Raw genomic sequence first — 16,924 nt, forward strand, 5'->3', positions numbered from 1 at the left:
GCCACATTGGAATCAGTGCCACAGAACAATAAATAAATCGACTTGCAATGGTTGTAGTTTAAAAACTTTAACGCAAAAATGTACTAACTTTCAGTATCAACAAAACAAAACTGTATAAACAAGAGATTCAAAACGGTCTTGTAGTTAAGAATATGACTGTGCGAACAGAGTACAGAATTATAAAATCAAATAAAAGCATAATTTAGGAATTTGTACTTATTTTGAAATCATAGGAAAACTAAAATGTTATTTACCTATGTGCCTATAACCTAGTCGATATTTGTTCATACAGACTACCTAGAGTAGTGTGGGACTATTTAGGTTTCCTCTTAGGTCTTTTGTGGCTGGCAGCCTTATTGTGAGCCTAGGTCGGCAATTGATAGCTTCCTCGACTTTATGACAAGTAAATTCGATGCCACAACGACTCGTGAATCATGGATACTGAGATTATCAGAGTCTGACTGGAAATATTTCCATAATACTGCCAAGACCATTAGGTATATTAAACGTTATCTTTGGTAGTATCGTTTGAATATTATGTAAGTAAAGGCTATAAAAACACTGCCTTACCCAATTTAATAAACATTGGATTCCGGACCTACATTGTATCGCACACGAGTAGCCAATATTGTCTATATCTTACTTAGTATGATAACTATCGTATGTTGATGACAGACCAATTTTCATATTTGTTAGGTAAGCTAAGCTCGTTATTACGCTAAATTCGATTTTATATAAATGCTTGCTTACGTACTACTAAGTAGTTAGTAGATAAGTAGTAAATTAATAAATACATGTAGGGTCGCTTTAATTATTTAAATCAATACCTGAAGTGTTAATTCAAGAAGCCTTATTATGTAATCCTTGAATTTCTTGGCAGTCCTAATTATGAAAAAGTAATATTTGAGTATATACCTACCGACCTAAATCGGTATCCTTACGTGCGTATTTGTTCAAAATTTTAAGAGTTCTACTCACTTTGTCTTAGTGGGGTAGTAAGAAGTCACTAACTTAGAAAGCAAAGTGTTGTTTTACAGTAATAGAGAAAGTCATTTAAATCTATTTGTCGTTGGCGGAACGACGTACTGTAATGTATAGATGAAGACGGTACCAACTTTTTCTACCACATACATAATTAAGTGGAATGTGTAGCTTACAAAATTATATTATAGCTAGTATGTAGTATTTACGAATAATGTTTATCTAAGTTAGACTCGTGTAAAAGTAAATTTTAATGTTTGAACCTTTTTATCACTTTTTAGATAAAAATAATTAAATACTCTCTTTTCTTACTTCACTTATTAACTTAAGTAAGTTCTTATTGTCGAATTTTACAGAAATATGGACATGAGAAAGGCATTAGAAATTAAATTCGCCGATACCTTTGGCATATTAAACGATTTTATCTTATTAACATAAAATTGTCCTCATGTTTACTCGTACAATAAAAAATAAATTCTTGTTAAAAATATTGTTTCAAACGCGCTGGCAACAGTGGTAACTTATTGAGTTGGGGGAATTTTAGAGTGAAATTATTTATTATAGGTACGTGAGGTGGTTGTGTAACCGGGAGCCTCTGTCTTATCTAGTTAAGACAAACTTGCTAACTTTCTTGGCACACTTTCAAAATGGAGTGTGCTTGGCTGTTCGGCCTTCCTCTCTATATTTTTATAATATTTAATAAATAAAAATTAAAGTTTAGGCTATATTATGTAAGAATGAAATACACACGTTTTATAACGTATTATATAATTAATTTTTTAACTACCTTGTTGTGTAAAACGAACAATCTAGATAGGTCTAACACCATGGTTTACGCTAATCAGGTTCGTGGCAGTGTAGTTATTATATACATAATTTTAAGTAAAAAATATTTTTTTAATATATTTCCAAGAAGGTACAAGTAGGTATATCTCTACCTTACCTTAAATAGGTTACTTCACACCCCGTACGAATATTTAATGTAGTTATTTAAAATATGCAAGAAAAATATCATTTAATCATATTACCAAATACCAACTACTAGTACCGTATACATATATAAGTATACGAGTAAATATACCGAACTACCCTCGTTATTTATTAAGGCACACTCATATGCCCTGATGATTTATTTATGACTGCTAATTGTAGCGGTTTCATTTGTAATTGTTTATACATGCGCATATAATAACATTAGTGCAACTCATTGCAGGTGGAGGGCGTGGAGCGCGAGGAGCGGCGGGAGGGCGGCTGGCGGGAGCGCGGCGCGGCGCAGGCGCGGCTGCGGGCGGGCGGCGCCCACGCCGGCCTGCTGGGCGGCAGCCCGCTCTCGCTGCTGCAGGGAATCATTCCCGGTTTGTATTACAGATGTCACATATAGTAATTTTGCCGAATACCGTCAGTTCAGCCACACACTGAGCCAAAATGTCGAAAGTTTCAAATGTATTGGATAGGTATATCAACGGACAAACAAATAATTGGGATGAATATCGAAGATTAAAAAAAATTGGTATAATTAATTATAGCGTGTTGGAGGTGATATTTTCGTAGGTGTTTCAATGACATTTTGAAATACATATAACCGTTTTCTATAAAATATAATGTGTTTACATTACAACAAGTACCTATACTTTAATACTATAACACTTGATGATTTCAAATTTAATCAAATTTTTTTCACAGGTACAAAATGGTGTGGTACTGGTGACATAGCAGCAGACTACCACGACCTCGGCGCCGACCGGTCGCTGGACCGCTGCTGCCGCACGCATGATCTCTGTCCGACGAAAGTTAGGGCCTTCACGCGAAGATACAATCTCACAAACAATTCTCTCTACAGCAAGTCGCATTGCAAATGCGACGACATGCTGTTTGACTGTCTCAAGGCCACAAATACCTCCGCTTCACACCTCATGGGTCATATTTATTTTAATTTGGTGCAGGTTCCATGCTTAGAAGATCAACCTTCAGGCAGGCAGTTTAGGGATGCTAAACCGGGCTTCTAGCGACATCTTGTGATGAGTAGCTGAATTATTCACATTTGTAACAGCGCCATCTAGTTAGATCGCACAGAAAAATAAATTGTATGCTGTAAATTAATTGCATTTAGGTTTATGATTTTATGACTTATGTAGCTATGTGACGGGATAAGTGTAAATAATTTTATAGTTACAAATATTTTAATAAATTAAAATTAGATGTAAAACCTGTGATATGTCTGTGCCTTGAGATGTCCTAATTTAAATATGTATTACTATATATTTAGACGATGGCGCTGAATAACAAATGATCATAAAAAGATTAGTCAAATGTAATTTACACTAAGATAATTATTTATTGATCTGATTTAAGTTTTTATTACGTACATTTAAATACAAATTAAATTTGTATTTTCTACATAATTTGACTCACGGACGTTTAAATCCGTAATTACAATACATTCTAACTCCAATAAAAATCGCAGATCGCAGTCCACATTGCCATCTGTGCAGTAATTCGTGTACTTGGTTGTTAAATAATTATACCAAATAAATCTATTTATTTTAATAAAAAGGTGATTTTGATAATTACTGACTTTTATTTTCCTATGATTGACCGAGGGTCAAGGTCTGAGCTTTTGTATGCTGGAATTAGTATGTGTTATCTCCACGACACAAAAAACGATAATAGGTTCATGGTAAAATACATGCTTAACATACTGCATTAATAATGAAATATGCAAATATCGAAAATTCAAATAATATTTTACAGTATATTCGATTAGTAAAAAAGAACATAAATTATATTTTAATTAAATGTAATAACTATTTACAATACGTTAGTAGTGGATTACCAAGTAAGCAAGTATAGTCCCCGCCAAACTGCTAGTCTGTTCTAAAGTTGTTACGAGCAGGTGTAATCGATTCATTTCTATATTCAGACCGGACTATCAGCTTTGCGCGGACTATAATGGAAGCACAAAAAAACTATGTGAAATAGTGTATGTTTCAAACATTAATTAAAGATAACAGATCACTTTATGCAAAGAGTATAGTAACCTGCTTCATGTCTTAAATACGGCACGGTGCGTGCAAAATAAATACAAAGGCCATAATCTATGTATAAGGCACTGATATATAAATAAATATTAATCACTGATATTTCAATAAGTAGGTATGGACCCAGTAAAATTAAATTTCTTTGCGGCAACCGTACGCTCGTGTGTGTGTATAGTCCACGTAAAACTACTAGTCCGCTCTGAATATAGAAATATGGCGTCGCCATAGCAAATTGTATGACTACACCTGCTCGCAACAACTTCAGAGCGGAATAGCGGTTAGGCGCGGACAATATATAGGTTTGCGATATAAACAGTTTTCGACCAAGTCAAATGATTGTAGATGTATGCAGTTTGTTGCAAGCAAGAGCAAGATGGGACTATATACCCACCGGTCTCTCATATGCCGCGTATGCGTTTATTTTGTTGCAAACGCTAAGTGTGCGATCGCGGCAATTGATATAATTTAGTACAAAAACCAAGTCAAACACTTGTCCACGCATTTGCGGATGTAGCATTAAAAATAATGTAGACAAAAACCTAGCATCCAATGTTCGTGACATATATCCACTACATTTAATCTGTGTGGTTTGTCAATATGATATAAATTATTTTGTTATCTGTGCTGTCAATTAGACGTCTGAAAACGTGAAAACGTCAACTAATCTTCGTTGTGCCTTCGAAATTTGTTCAATTGCTTGTTTTATTATGAGTCAACAGTAAAATTACCAAAATCATGATAAAAAGTGTGTAAATGCAGTTATAGTAACAGTGTGATCACATTAGATTGAGGTTGCGATGGAGGAGGCATCCACGATGTCAAACGAAGCGGCCGTCAGTAAAGGTGTGTTGTTGCGCTGGTGTTCGTTTTGATGTAACGCCTGCAGGAAGTTGAGAAGTGTTTCTGTTTCAAGTGGAGGGCGGGCGCGAGGGCGGCGGCTCGCCCGAGCGCGCGCGCCGCGACCTGGAGTCGGAGTTTAACGCGCAGAGAGCCAAAATGAAAGAGCTATTTTTACAGAAGGAAGGTTCGTAAATGTTCAGCGGACGTAGGCTCGGGCCGGCTGGTTTGTGTCGTGACCATCATGCGCTAGGAGGCTGCTCATTACTGCTAGTGGAATGTTTCACTAACTCAGTCTAGGAAATTGAGCAATGAGGAAATGTTTCTTGATGATTGAATGATGTCTTATTGGAATTTTAGTGTCAGTTGAATGTGTCCAATTTCTTAGTTGCTCAATTCTCTTATACTATTTTGGGAATGGAGTTCAAAAGAAGTAAATTAATCACTGATTCTGACTGACTGAATTCTAACTTGTTTCATGTTTAGTAATTTTGGTATGTGCATGCTTAAGATAACTGAAGAAATAGGTCTTTAACTGCTATAATGTAGTGGTTGTGGTGATGACATATAATATAATAACAATAATTAATTAACTATTTCAATAAATTAATAAAGGTAGCAGATATGTGCAGTTTTGATACAGTTAACGACGACCCGCATGGCGGAGCGGCCACCATACCGGTCTGACGCGCAAAGGGTCCCGGGTTCGATCCCCGGCCAGACAGATGTCTAAATGATGAATTTAGATTTCTGTTTCCGGGTCTGGGTGTGTGTGTGTTTGTCTATGTGTGTGTCCATGGCACCCACGACACAGGGAATCCTAGTGTGGGGCTGTGAGTGTAGAAAGCGTTTAACTACTATATGACACTGCTGGTGCCAAAACAGATGTTTTAAACAGCTTGTTTGTAGATATATTCTCATTGGTAGGGTTAACTACTTTTTCTTTATATAAATAATCAGTTTTGTATAGTGAAGATACTTTAAATTTGTCGCAATTTTACATTTTTTAAATATTTAGTCATATTCAACATTTAGTTTTATGTATAGTTGAGTTGGTGAGCAATTTTTTATCAATCTTGCACATATTTTTTCCATTGATAATAACAGTTGTACTGATTCAGCTAGAAATTGCATACAACTTGTAGGCTGTTTGGTTTTCATAGAAATAAGTTTGCCGCATTTACCAAAATAACAGATGTGTAAATGTGTTTTTGATTGCATGTTTTAGGACATACGGCAAATTTCTGTACATAGTGTATTTTACTTATCATTTATAGCATTTAAATGAATTTGCTATTGTTATATAATACTAATAATATTAACTGATTGATTTGAAGAGTTTTGTCCATACTTTATGTATAGAATTGGGTTGCAAATGGTTGGCTTCAACAAGAGGAATATGAATTATGGAGAAAAAAATCCTTTTACCACATTCCTTATTCCCCTTGTCATACTTGTGTGCTTGGATTTCTGGTGTGGGCTTATATCAAATAGGATTATAACCATATGCTGATCTAAAGCTACTTTTAATACTTTTTATGTAATAAAAGTAATGAAGTGCCAAGTAGCCACTGCCACTCATAAGCATCTGTAACCAACCCCGCATAGAATATGGGATGTAAAATTGATCACAGCTGCAATGCTTCCTCTGAGGAGACAAGATGGAATTCATCCAAAATGAATGTGTCATTGAATACCCATGAAGACTAAATGAATAACAACATCCCTAAACTGATTCTATAAGGCAGAAATAGGTATTTGATGAGACAAATATCAAACAATCTACCGTCTTCAAAAATGACTTTTATCATTAATCATGGTGGCAATATCAGTATGATCCAATAATAAAGCACTATGCAAGATACCTATTTTAACAGTTTTATTCAAGTAAGTTATTACTTCAACAGAGGACATGCGCCGCATGGTGCTAGAGCAAGAGCAGCTGCAGTCAGAGGTGGCGGGACTTCGCGCCGAGCTGCAGCAGCTGCAGACCCTCAGTGAGAACCAGAAGTCAGAGATACAGAGCTTGCAGCTATTAGTTAGTGGTATGTAATAGCATATGGTAACACCACACATTACTGTGACACAAACTTCAAAAGGTTGTATGCATCTATAGTCTATTTTTACAAAGAGCTGTACACTGACATTGCTTGTGTAAAGTGGATTATATATTACAAAACACAGCCAATGTTATATTATGTGGTTGTATAAAATATAATATGATTACAGGGAAGAAATGTTGATTGAAGTTATATATGAATATTACTCCTCACTCCCAATCAGTATTGCTTATAACAACATAGAATTAGCATTGTTATTAATTTAAAAAAAAGAATAAATATCTCATTATGACTGGCCCATTAATTAATTTAAAATATTGGCTTCATTATAATATTTATACCGTACCATAGATAGTACCAAATCTGTATTGAATGTTGATAACTGTTTCCATAATTAACACTGTTGATAAGCTGTATGCAAAACGAAATGTTTGCAGTAATGTGTATACCATTCCATGGGTTATTTGTATTTTTCACATATTATTCTTCATCATAATGTTACAATTATGTTTGTGGGGAACAAAAGGTGTGTACATAATTTGTTTATGCATAAGAATTGTATTGTTCAGTTTCTTTGTTATTGTACGCTCCAAGGTTAAATTTAATAGCTGAAGCCTTGTGTTACTTGCGAGATTCGCAAAGAGGCACAAATCCTAATGATGAGGTTGTTCGCCCTGTACCACCATGTCCGTGCGCATGGTTTTTTTATTTTAACACAGGACCCTAAAATATTTTTTTTATATAAAATTAATATTTTTTCAATGTCACTTTTAATTCCCATTTTAATAAAATCCTATACAGATAGAAAAGAAAACTTTTCAAATATTAAAGGCTATCTACATATATTTAAGACAGGGACTATGGGTTTTATAAGTATTGGGTATATAACTTACAGAAACGGTAGAGGCGTCGTCGTCGGGCTCCGAGGAGGTGCGGCGGCTGCTCGCCAAGAATCTGGAGCTGGAGCAGCAGCTCGCACAGCTCAAACAGCAGCAACAGGTACCGGTTGGTTTGGAACATTTATTATAGTTACGACAGTGATGTAGCATGCATTCTTGCAGCTCGGGGTGGAAGTTGATTTTGTCTCCCCTGTTAAAAATGATTGGTGAAAAAATTAACATTAGGAACAAAAAAGTCTCTGAAATGTGTACACGGAAACTAACCTCTAACTAGCCTCTGCGATATTTGTTACCCAAAAAAATAACATGTCATATGCAAAACATGTGAACATCACAAGACGATATATTATTATTTTTCTGTTGTGTAAGTTTAAAAAAAAAATGCAAATCCAACCAATTACATCCTACAAGATAACTGAATTTAGGTAGGAAATTCGCATCAAATTAAAAAAAAGTTTAGTTACCTATTTAGCACTTGCCATATTACAGGTGTTCGTTATCACTACATGCTTCTTGTAACTATCTTACGTGTTAAATAGTCACGTAAAAGTTAATCTACTAAAGTCCTTATCTACGTAGGCAGAAACACACTAGGCAAAGTAACTTTTTGGTTTTATTTTGAATGTTTGTATACATTTTAGACCATTCATTGAAAAATATTTGTAACAAAAATCTTTACCATAGGGATGTTTTTAAATTACACAAAAAGAAGGTATATATTTACTATAATTTACAGAGTCTTATAGTTTTTTTACATGCTAAATAATTTACATGGTTTTCAATAAGTAGTAGTAATAGTAAATTTATATACTGATAAATAAACAAAAAACCCACTGGTTTGACTAACTTAAAGGAGAATGCCCATTCTTGGTACTGATTTTTCTCATGCATCAAAATGAAAGTAATATTAAAATTATTTTTTGATTTTTTTACATAATTTGTCGATCAGAATAGTTTCTTTGAACAGGGGATTACATTTAAGATAAAATAAGACGAAATGTTGATTGTTGTTCTTAAAAATTAAAAAGGGGGTATTTTATACTCGGAATTCAATAAGATCTATTAGTGTTTTGACTAATGATTTTTCTCATGCGTCAAAATGAAAGTAATATTAAAATTATTTTTTGATTTTTTTATATAGTTTGTCGATCAGAATAGTTTCTTTGAACAGGGGATTCCATTTCAGATAAAATAAGACGAAATGTTGATTGTTGTTCTTAAAAATTAAAATGGCGGTATTTTATACTCGGAATTCATTATTTTAGGTTTTTAGGATTATTTTAGGTTTTTTTACCTATAACCTTTAAAATTAAATGGAATATGTTAATCGAACTACATTATAGGTACCTACTATCAGTTAAAACCGACCATCAATCTATCGTCGGATATTTTCGATTTTGAGATTATGTAACATTTCCGTAACTAACTTCAGAACCCTGGTGCTGATCTAAAAAATAATTATTGATCTAAAAAATAAATATTGGATCTAAAAAATAAACACTACCATGTTTGGTTAATTATACATCGTCCACAAAAAGTTTCAATTTGATACAACTCTAGACGGCGGTCCATACTTTCATGGACATTGTCCTTTGAATATTGTAAATAAAATAATATATAATCTTATATCAGTTCGAAATGTTATAACAATTTACTGTAATGAATATGTGGATTTACCCAAAACATGGCCATGGTGTTTTTATAAAGAGAGATGTGTCACATAATTTTCGTGTGGACAGCCTTAAGTTATCGCGGACAGGAACTAATTAACATAACACCGTGGCGTCGCGTGCATTTGTCACGGACACACTCCTTACTGTTAGGACGTACACGGTAGAACCAAGTACACACGTTACTCAATAATTGTAATTAAACTAAACTGATTTTATTTATACTGCCGTTATATTTACCATAATACGTATCTGGTTACTATTTTTATGCTTTTAATGTTATTGTAAGATCACAATCTTATCTGTTACAAAAAATGTAGTAAACGAGAATCTATTCTTTTTCCATGAAAGTACCTATTCAAATCGCCAATATTGTATAAAAAATACTTAACGTACGGTCGTAATAAATTAAAGGAATTTAAAACAAAAAATATAATCAGAAAAAATCATAAAAACACTCTTAAACATTGTCTAAGTAAGTGTAAGTTGTCTCGTGGTGGATGAGTGGTGGTAGCGTAGTGTGTATAATGCGTGGCGCGTGGCGGCTGCAGGAGCTGTCGCTGGCGCCGGCCGCGTTCGTGCGGCAGCTGGCGCGCAAGCTCGGCGCAGACTCGGAGGCCGAACAGCCCGCCAAGAAGGTTCACACACTTTTACTTATTTATTTAATTCATTTAGTTTGTATAGCACGCGCCAAACTTTTAGTCCGCTCTGAAGTTGTTGCGCACAGGTACCCGTGGGCAAGAGCGGGCATCTGAAGGTTCCGGGGGGAGGGGTCCCGCGCTGTCTTCGTCCCGCTAATATCTGCAATTTGATATAGCGACGTGACTTTCTATAAAATCGGAGCGGACTAGCAGTTCGGCGCGGACTATACACGAGTAGTTGGTGGTATTATTTTTTTTTTAATTTCTTTAATTTTTTATTATTCTTACTATCAATACTCACTTTATATGTCAGCACAGTAGCATGACCGATACGCTAATGTTACATATTGATAAAATATGGTCCATTATAAACTTTATGAATCTTAAAAAACTATGGATATTAACTTGAAAGTTTGCTATCTGCTGCCTACGTATTTTTATCTCACACTATAGATTAAAACATATTCAAATACTACTGCTATAAGGTAAGAAGAACATACATTATTTGTCTTACTTTACTTACTATGTACTGATATACAGAATACCGATGATGGCGAGCTCCTACGATCTATTATCCAGCCGTTGGAAATGGAAATATCAGCGTTAAAGAACAAATTACGAGAAACGGACGCACAGTTGCAGGAGGCGGTAAGACTATAATATTTTGTGATATACATTTGTTAATATTGCTATATGTATAAACGATTAATTTTAAAGTGTTTCTGATGTGATTCACAGAAAGCAAACGCATCGGGATCTAGTGGCGACAGCAAAACAGAAACAGGTAAACAGTTCATTTAACTATACAATTATTTTATATAATAATTTAATAACATGATAGTCATACAAGTACTCGGCAGTTTTATAGTGTGTACATACATGGGGTCAATGGGTGCAATTATAATTATTGATAAATTATCATTCATATGATATAATTAATTCACTAATAGCATTGTATAATTAAATTCTGTAATATCTTTAATGGCTTAGATTAGGTTTGATTGTAACTTAATAATCATCAAATCAAATGTATATTATATATCACTTTCTTAAATATTTCGATGTTATAGTGAAATATATTTTAAATTAATATTTTTTTAAATATCTTAAAGTTGTATCTTTTATTTATTTATTGTAATTTATGAAGGGATTTTTTCGCTGAATCATCCCATACAAACGCAATATAACATACTACTTTCTTCACAAATAATTAATAAATTAAATTATTAAAACTTCTATATGAGTAGAGGTGTATGTGAATATGATAATACGTGTGTGTTTGTGTGGTGTAGCCGCGGAGAGCGGTCGCGCGTGCGACATGTGCGCGAACTACGAGCGGCAGCTGGTGGGCGAGCAGGCGCGCGGCGACGCCGCCAGGGACAAGGCCGCCAGGCTCGACCTCGCGCTCAGAATGGTTCGTGGTTCACAGTTGTTAAGGGATACGTGTAGTTATTATGGCAATATTGTAAAATTGTAAATTATAATATGTTATTTAAAATGGGTCACAGATTTATATCTTTTTTATTGATTTTTTATATGTCTAATCGTTGAGGTTTTAGTTAAAATATTTTAACATACATATTCAGCAATTGAAGTTTAGTTCAGTTTTAATTGATGATGTTTTTCATTATAGTAATGCATACTATTTAGAATTGGTCACATATATTGATAAATTTAAATTAATTTGACAGGTTATTTTCTACACTTTAAACACTTATTATTTATCTTTAATAATAATAATTAAAAACATATATTTTTATTAAAGACCAAGGTGCTTACCATAATTACGTTTTACATTTTGTTCGTTTCGTTTCATATAATTAATTCGGTTTTCATAAAATGCAAATAAATTATATCACGCGTCTCAAGTAAATCATAACGTGTGACGTCATGCATCGCGACGACTAACGGTTACGTGACCCCAGGCGACGGAGCAGCTGGACGGCGTGCAGACGGTGCACGACGAGACGGTGCGCGCGTGGCAGGCGGAGCGCGGCGCGAGCGCGGCGCGCCTGGCCGAGCTGGCCGCGCAGCTGGCCGCCGCGCGCGACGACCTCAACGCCCGCGCCGCCGCCGCGCAGCAGGCCGAGCAGCGCGCGCTGCTCACCGTCACCACGCTCACCGTCGACAGGGAGACGCTGCAGAAGAAACTTGACAGGTAACGCTGCGGACGTCGAGAGTGATGCATTACACGTTACGAATACTCCCAGGCGCTTTGTAGTTCCTATTCGAAGGATATCTAATATTTCAATTTATTTGGCGAACTAAAAGCAAATTAAATATTATGGATGAATATTTATCAGTTCAACTCAAAAGTAACAAAGAAAGAACACCCTTCTTACCTTCTTCACCTTAAAAAATACTAAATTATCGTACCTTAATAACAGGGTTTGCATTCGTTACATCACGACTACTCCGACACGCATGTGCATTCACAACTTTACCTACCAGGGCTATTCGATTCATCAATTTATTTTAATTAATTTTCTACTCTATAAAATTTAAACCCTCAAGTTGTAAAAGTTGTCATATAACTTAAAAAAAACGTAATATTTTATATTTACAGTTTAGAACAAGACAATGCATATTTAATCGGTGAATATCTCAAGAAAGCGGCGGACATGCAGAATGAAATTATCAATTTACCGGATAATGTTGAAGTAAGGTTTTTAACTATTAAAATATTTTAAAATATCAATTCATTTTATATTTCAAACATACAAAGTGAACAAACAAATTTGTTCTCATATCTTAATTGAAATAAATATATAAAAACTCATTAATATAATGGAGCAGTCATTATGAAATTTAGGTAAGTAGATAAAACCGACTAGTAGGATTTTTAAAGAAGACACAATTGAAAATACATCCATGTACGTAACATGATGGTGTGTGGTGTGTCGTGCAGGAGCTGCAGGTGCAGGCGCTGCAGCTGCGCGAGGCGCTGATCGCGGCGCGGCTGGGCGGCGAGCGCGCGGCCGCGGCCGAGCGGGACGTGCGCGCCCAGCTGCAAGCGCACGCCGCGCTGCTGCTGCGCAAGGACGCCGCGCTGGCCGCCGCGCGCGCCGACCTCGCCCGGCAGAGGTACGTGCCCGGCATCTCCGCCGCAGCCGCACGCGCACGCCGCGCTGCTGCTGCGCAAGGACGCCGCGCTGGCCGCTGCGCGCGCGGTGGTTAACTCTGGAGACTCATTCTATTATAACGCAATTCCAAGAAATGCGTTAAAATTTACTCTACAATTGTTACGTATCCACGTGAACTTAAAAATTCAAGTTTATTTATTTCAAAGAAGTAATTACAATATTTCATTTCTTGTACTCATATTGAACCAATAAAATATAAATTTGAGTTTAAATACCTATGTGTTCCTGTGTATCTGTAAGTCTGTAAATCTGAATAGTGAACATTTTCATAAGTTGGTTTCGGTTTCTTAAAAAATAATGCTTTTATTATTAATTGCAGCGAAGACTTGGACAGGCTACAGACTGAACACGAGCAAATGAAGGAACTAGCTGACAAGTTGCGACACTCCAATGACATGATCGAGCAGCTACTCGAAGATAAGGTATGTCACATCCATATATGATATTCTATACCAAGAAAAAGATCAGCTTCATTAGAGTTATTGTATTGGTGGTAACGGTAAAAAATATAAAAACTATAATTAAGGTATATCATAACCAAATTGACATGCTAAATTTTGTGTTCATAATTACATATTTACATAACATAGGGTTTGTTTACGTCACTTGTACTTTGTTCTATTACGAGAAATAAGATTGTGATTTTTGAATAAGAACATTAAATTAAATTTCAATATCATTGTGTATGGTACAGAAACGGCTACAGACGGAGGTGGCGGAGGTGCGGTCGCGCGTGCTGGTGCTGCAGCAGGAGCTCGACAACAGCGAGAAGGTGCAGCAGGACTTCGTGCGCCTCTCGCAGTCGCTGCAGGTACTACTCAAAACACATTTGAAAGTGGTAGAAGGTGGTGGTTTTTTTATTATTTACCTATTTCTGCCTCATAACAGCAGTATTAAGTGCTGTTGTGTTCTAAGGGTGTGTAAGGGAAACATATTTTTTCAAGGCGTTCCAACTTAGTCCTGAGGAGTAGCGACGCATCTGTGGCCGTCCTCAGGTAGGAATATCTAATCCTACCTGGGGTTGATTACAGATATCCATGCGAGGCAGTAGCCACTTACCATCAGGTGGACTGCTCGTCTGCTACTCCTATATTGTAAAAAATATATATATAAGGGTGAATTTTTCAAATTTTCAAAATTTCATCCCTATAAGCAAAACTATCAGTAGTGGAATAATATAGAGGGTGCATTTTTCGCTAATCCTTATAGTTTCGGATTATGCTCTGAAGGCCTATTTGAAAAAGTCACCCTGTATAACGCTATGTTACTATCTAGTTTTATAACGTCATCATATACACTCCTATTCATTAAAAATATTTAATGTGTATCAATACACTCTTTTTATTAGACAGATAGCTCTTTCCGGCTAAGAAAGGGGTTTTAAGGAAGTCAACAAGAATTCATTCTTAATATAAGTATATTTCTATTTCATATGACCACATTATTTAAATCATTATGTATGTTCAGGTACAACTGCAGCGGATACGTGAAGCAGACACGGAGGTGCGGTGGCAGCACGACGAGGACGTCAACGAATGCCCCACGTGTCACGTGCCGCTGCAGAATAGCAAGAAAAAGGTATGACTTCAGTACAATTTATGATTGTCAACAGCATAATGCATGTATCTTTTGTATTAACGCTCTGTCGTGCTTAAATTACGCGTTCTGTGTGGTCGGACCTCCATAATCAGGGAGAGTTAGGGATACATACTTTTTTTGAGGCGTACCAGCTTAGTCCTCAGGGGTAGCGGCACATTTTTGAGCGACCACAGGTAGGAATATTTAATCTTACCTGGGGTCGATTACAGATGTCCATGGGTGGCAGGAGCCACTTACAATCAAGTGGACTGCATGCTCGTCTGCTACTCCCATATGAGGCTGTTAGAACCAGAGTAGTCTAACTACAAAAAACATGATTGTGTGTTGCAGGTGCACTGCCGGCACTGCGGGCGCATCTTCTGCGCGGCGTGCGTGTCGCACGGCGTGCCGAGCGGGCCGCGCGGCGCGCCCGCGCGCGTGTGCTCCGTGTGCCGCACGCTGCTGCAGCCGCACACCGCGCCCTACTTCAGCACCGCGCCGCCGCACTCGCCCGACTAAACCCCACCCCGACCCCGCACACCCCGCTCCCACGACACTCTCGCTATCATGCTATTGTACAAAAAGTTATAATACGTCCTGAAAGTCCTGTGCTACGATTGACCGGGGTCAGCCCTTTATCGAGGGATAAGAATATAAATAATATTATTGGGAAGCATAATCTAAAGTAATAAAGAAATTCGTAAGTCATAACAATTTTACAACAGGTTTTTGTAAAACGAACATGGATATCACGTGACTGACATCACGAGTGTGATGTCAGTCACGTGATATCCATGTTCGATTTTAACATCAAATAGCAAAAAGACCTCATACCTCGGTGAAAGGACGGCAAACTAATGAAAAATAAATGAAAACAAATGCCATCACGCGCCAACCAATATCAATTAAAAGATGCCGCCCTTTAAAGTCCAAATAAATGCGAGATTGAAGCCAATTTAAAGTGCTATTATTGTATGATGTAACTTAGCTACGATAGTATAAAGAACGCTTTGTTAATTTAAAATAAAAATATAAATTTTATTTCGCCAAAAACATACTTCCCAAATGTGTATTAAATAACGTGTAAAAAGTAATAAAATTCAGTGTTCATCATATGATCAGAAATGATGCCCATCAGTTTAATATATTGTAAATCTTGTAACATAACATTTAATCTATCACTACATCATCAGTTTTAGATCTTGCTATTAATCGCGCCTATTATTTTTTTCAGTTAAAACAGAAAATCTGCGTACCATACGTATTTGTATTTGATAGAATTTTAATTTTTCATATCACAAAGACCATATTTTAATGCCTATTGGGTGCTGTAACGATCAGAAAGTGATATGTTTATTAGATAAATCCATATTCAGATGCGAGTGTAATATAAGAGCAAGTAATTAGTGTTATTAGAGTTGTTATTTAATTTTATTGTAAATGGAGAAAGACGGATGCTGCTAGGATGAGCTCGTAACACCAATCCCTGTGATTATACAAAATCTTATGTCTTAACAAAAACTCATCCCTGCAGTGAGCGTCGTGGTGATTGTAAATATGTGAACAAAAATAGTTTTTGTTAATCTAGTATCTTATGTAGATAGTACGAATTTTAATAAGTCGGTAACTGGATGATGATGAGGTGTAATGATAGCATCGCAACACAAACACCAGTATTTCTTGTGATGGAAGAAGGGCCACGCAACCACTTGATGTTAAGTGTCGCCCTGTCGCCCGTAGTCGGTTACGACCTCAGACAGGACATGTAGATCTTAAGACTATCACAAATACATTGATGTGAAACGAAAAGGTGGAACAATATACCTGAACGACATCGCTGCTACTATAAGCTAGAAATAGATGTGACAGTGATGTTGTCGCCTGGAACCAGATCCGCAGTTGGACGGTATAGATTATTTATATATATTTACCAGCGTGCCACTCGAACTTTATGTACGATAAATCTATATTATATGGTCTCATGTTGTAATGAAAATTTGACCCATCATTTAAGTTTTTATGAGCTTCCAGTGTGTTGACGCTGTTTTGTTGGTATATTTTAATAGTTATTAATTTA

General features: G+C 36.2%; 2 protein-coding genes across 3 annotated transcripts in view; both read left to right on the forward strand.

The window, feature by feature from the left end:
• LOC140757670 (uncharacterized) overlaps window positions 1–3,548 on the forward strand; it is a 29,283-nt gene extending 25,735 nt beyond the window's left edge. For both annotated transcript variants that reach the window (XM_073093557.1, XM_073093556.1), the window contains exons 3-4: window positions 2,195–2,336; window positions 2,665–3,548. In XM_073093557.1, the coding sequence (XP_072949658.1) occupies window positions 2,195–2,336; window positions 2,665–2,987 (465 nt within the window). In that variant the 3' untranslated portion in view covers window positions 2,988–3,548. The remainder of the gene's footprint in view (window positions 1–2,194; window positions 2,337–2,664) is intronic.
• Window positions 3,549–4,644: 1,096 nt separating this feature from the next.
• Window positions 4,645–15,572, forward strand: Rbpn-5 (Rab GTPase-binding effector protein rabaptin-5). The gene is made up of 15 exons (XM_073093574.1): window positions 4,645–4,862; window positions 4,933–5,043; window positions 6,764–6,901; window positions 7,812–7,921; window positions 10,037–10,123; window positions 10,667–10,774; window positions 10,865–10,910; window positions 11,419–11,540; window positions 12,052–12,284; window positions 12,693–12,786; window positions 13,035–13,210; window positions 13,589–13,691; window positions 13,964–14,080; window positions 14,737–14,847; window positions 15,199–15,572. Exons 1-15 carry the CDS (start codon window positions 4,817–4,819, stop codon window positions 15,364–15,366), a joined length of 1,770 nt encoding a protein of 589 aa, XP_072949675.1. The 5' UTR covers window positions 4,645–4,816; the 3' UTR covers window positions 15,367–15,572.
• The last annotated feature ends 1,352 nt before the right edge of the window (window positions 15,573–16,924 follow it).

Source organism: Epargyreus clarus, unplaced genomic scaffold, assembly GCF_041222505.1.
Source record: "Epargyreus clarus isolate Ecla_fem2 unplaced genomic scaffold, WU_Ecla_fem_2.2 ptg000004l, whole genome shotgun sequence".
NCBI lineage: Eukaryota > Metazoa > Arthropoda > Insecta > Lepidoptera > Hesperiidae > Epargyreus > Epargyreus clarus.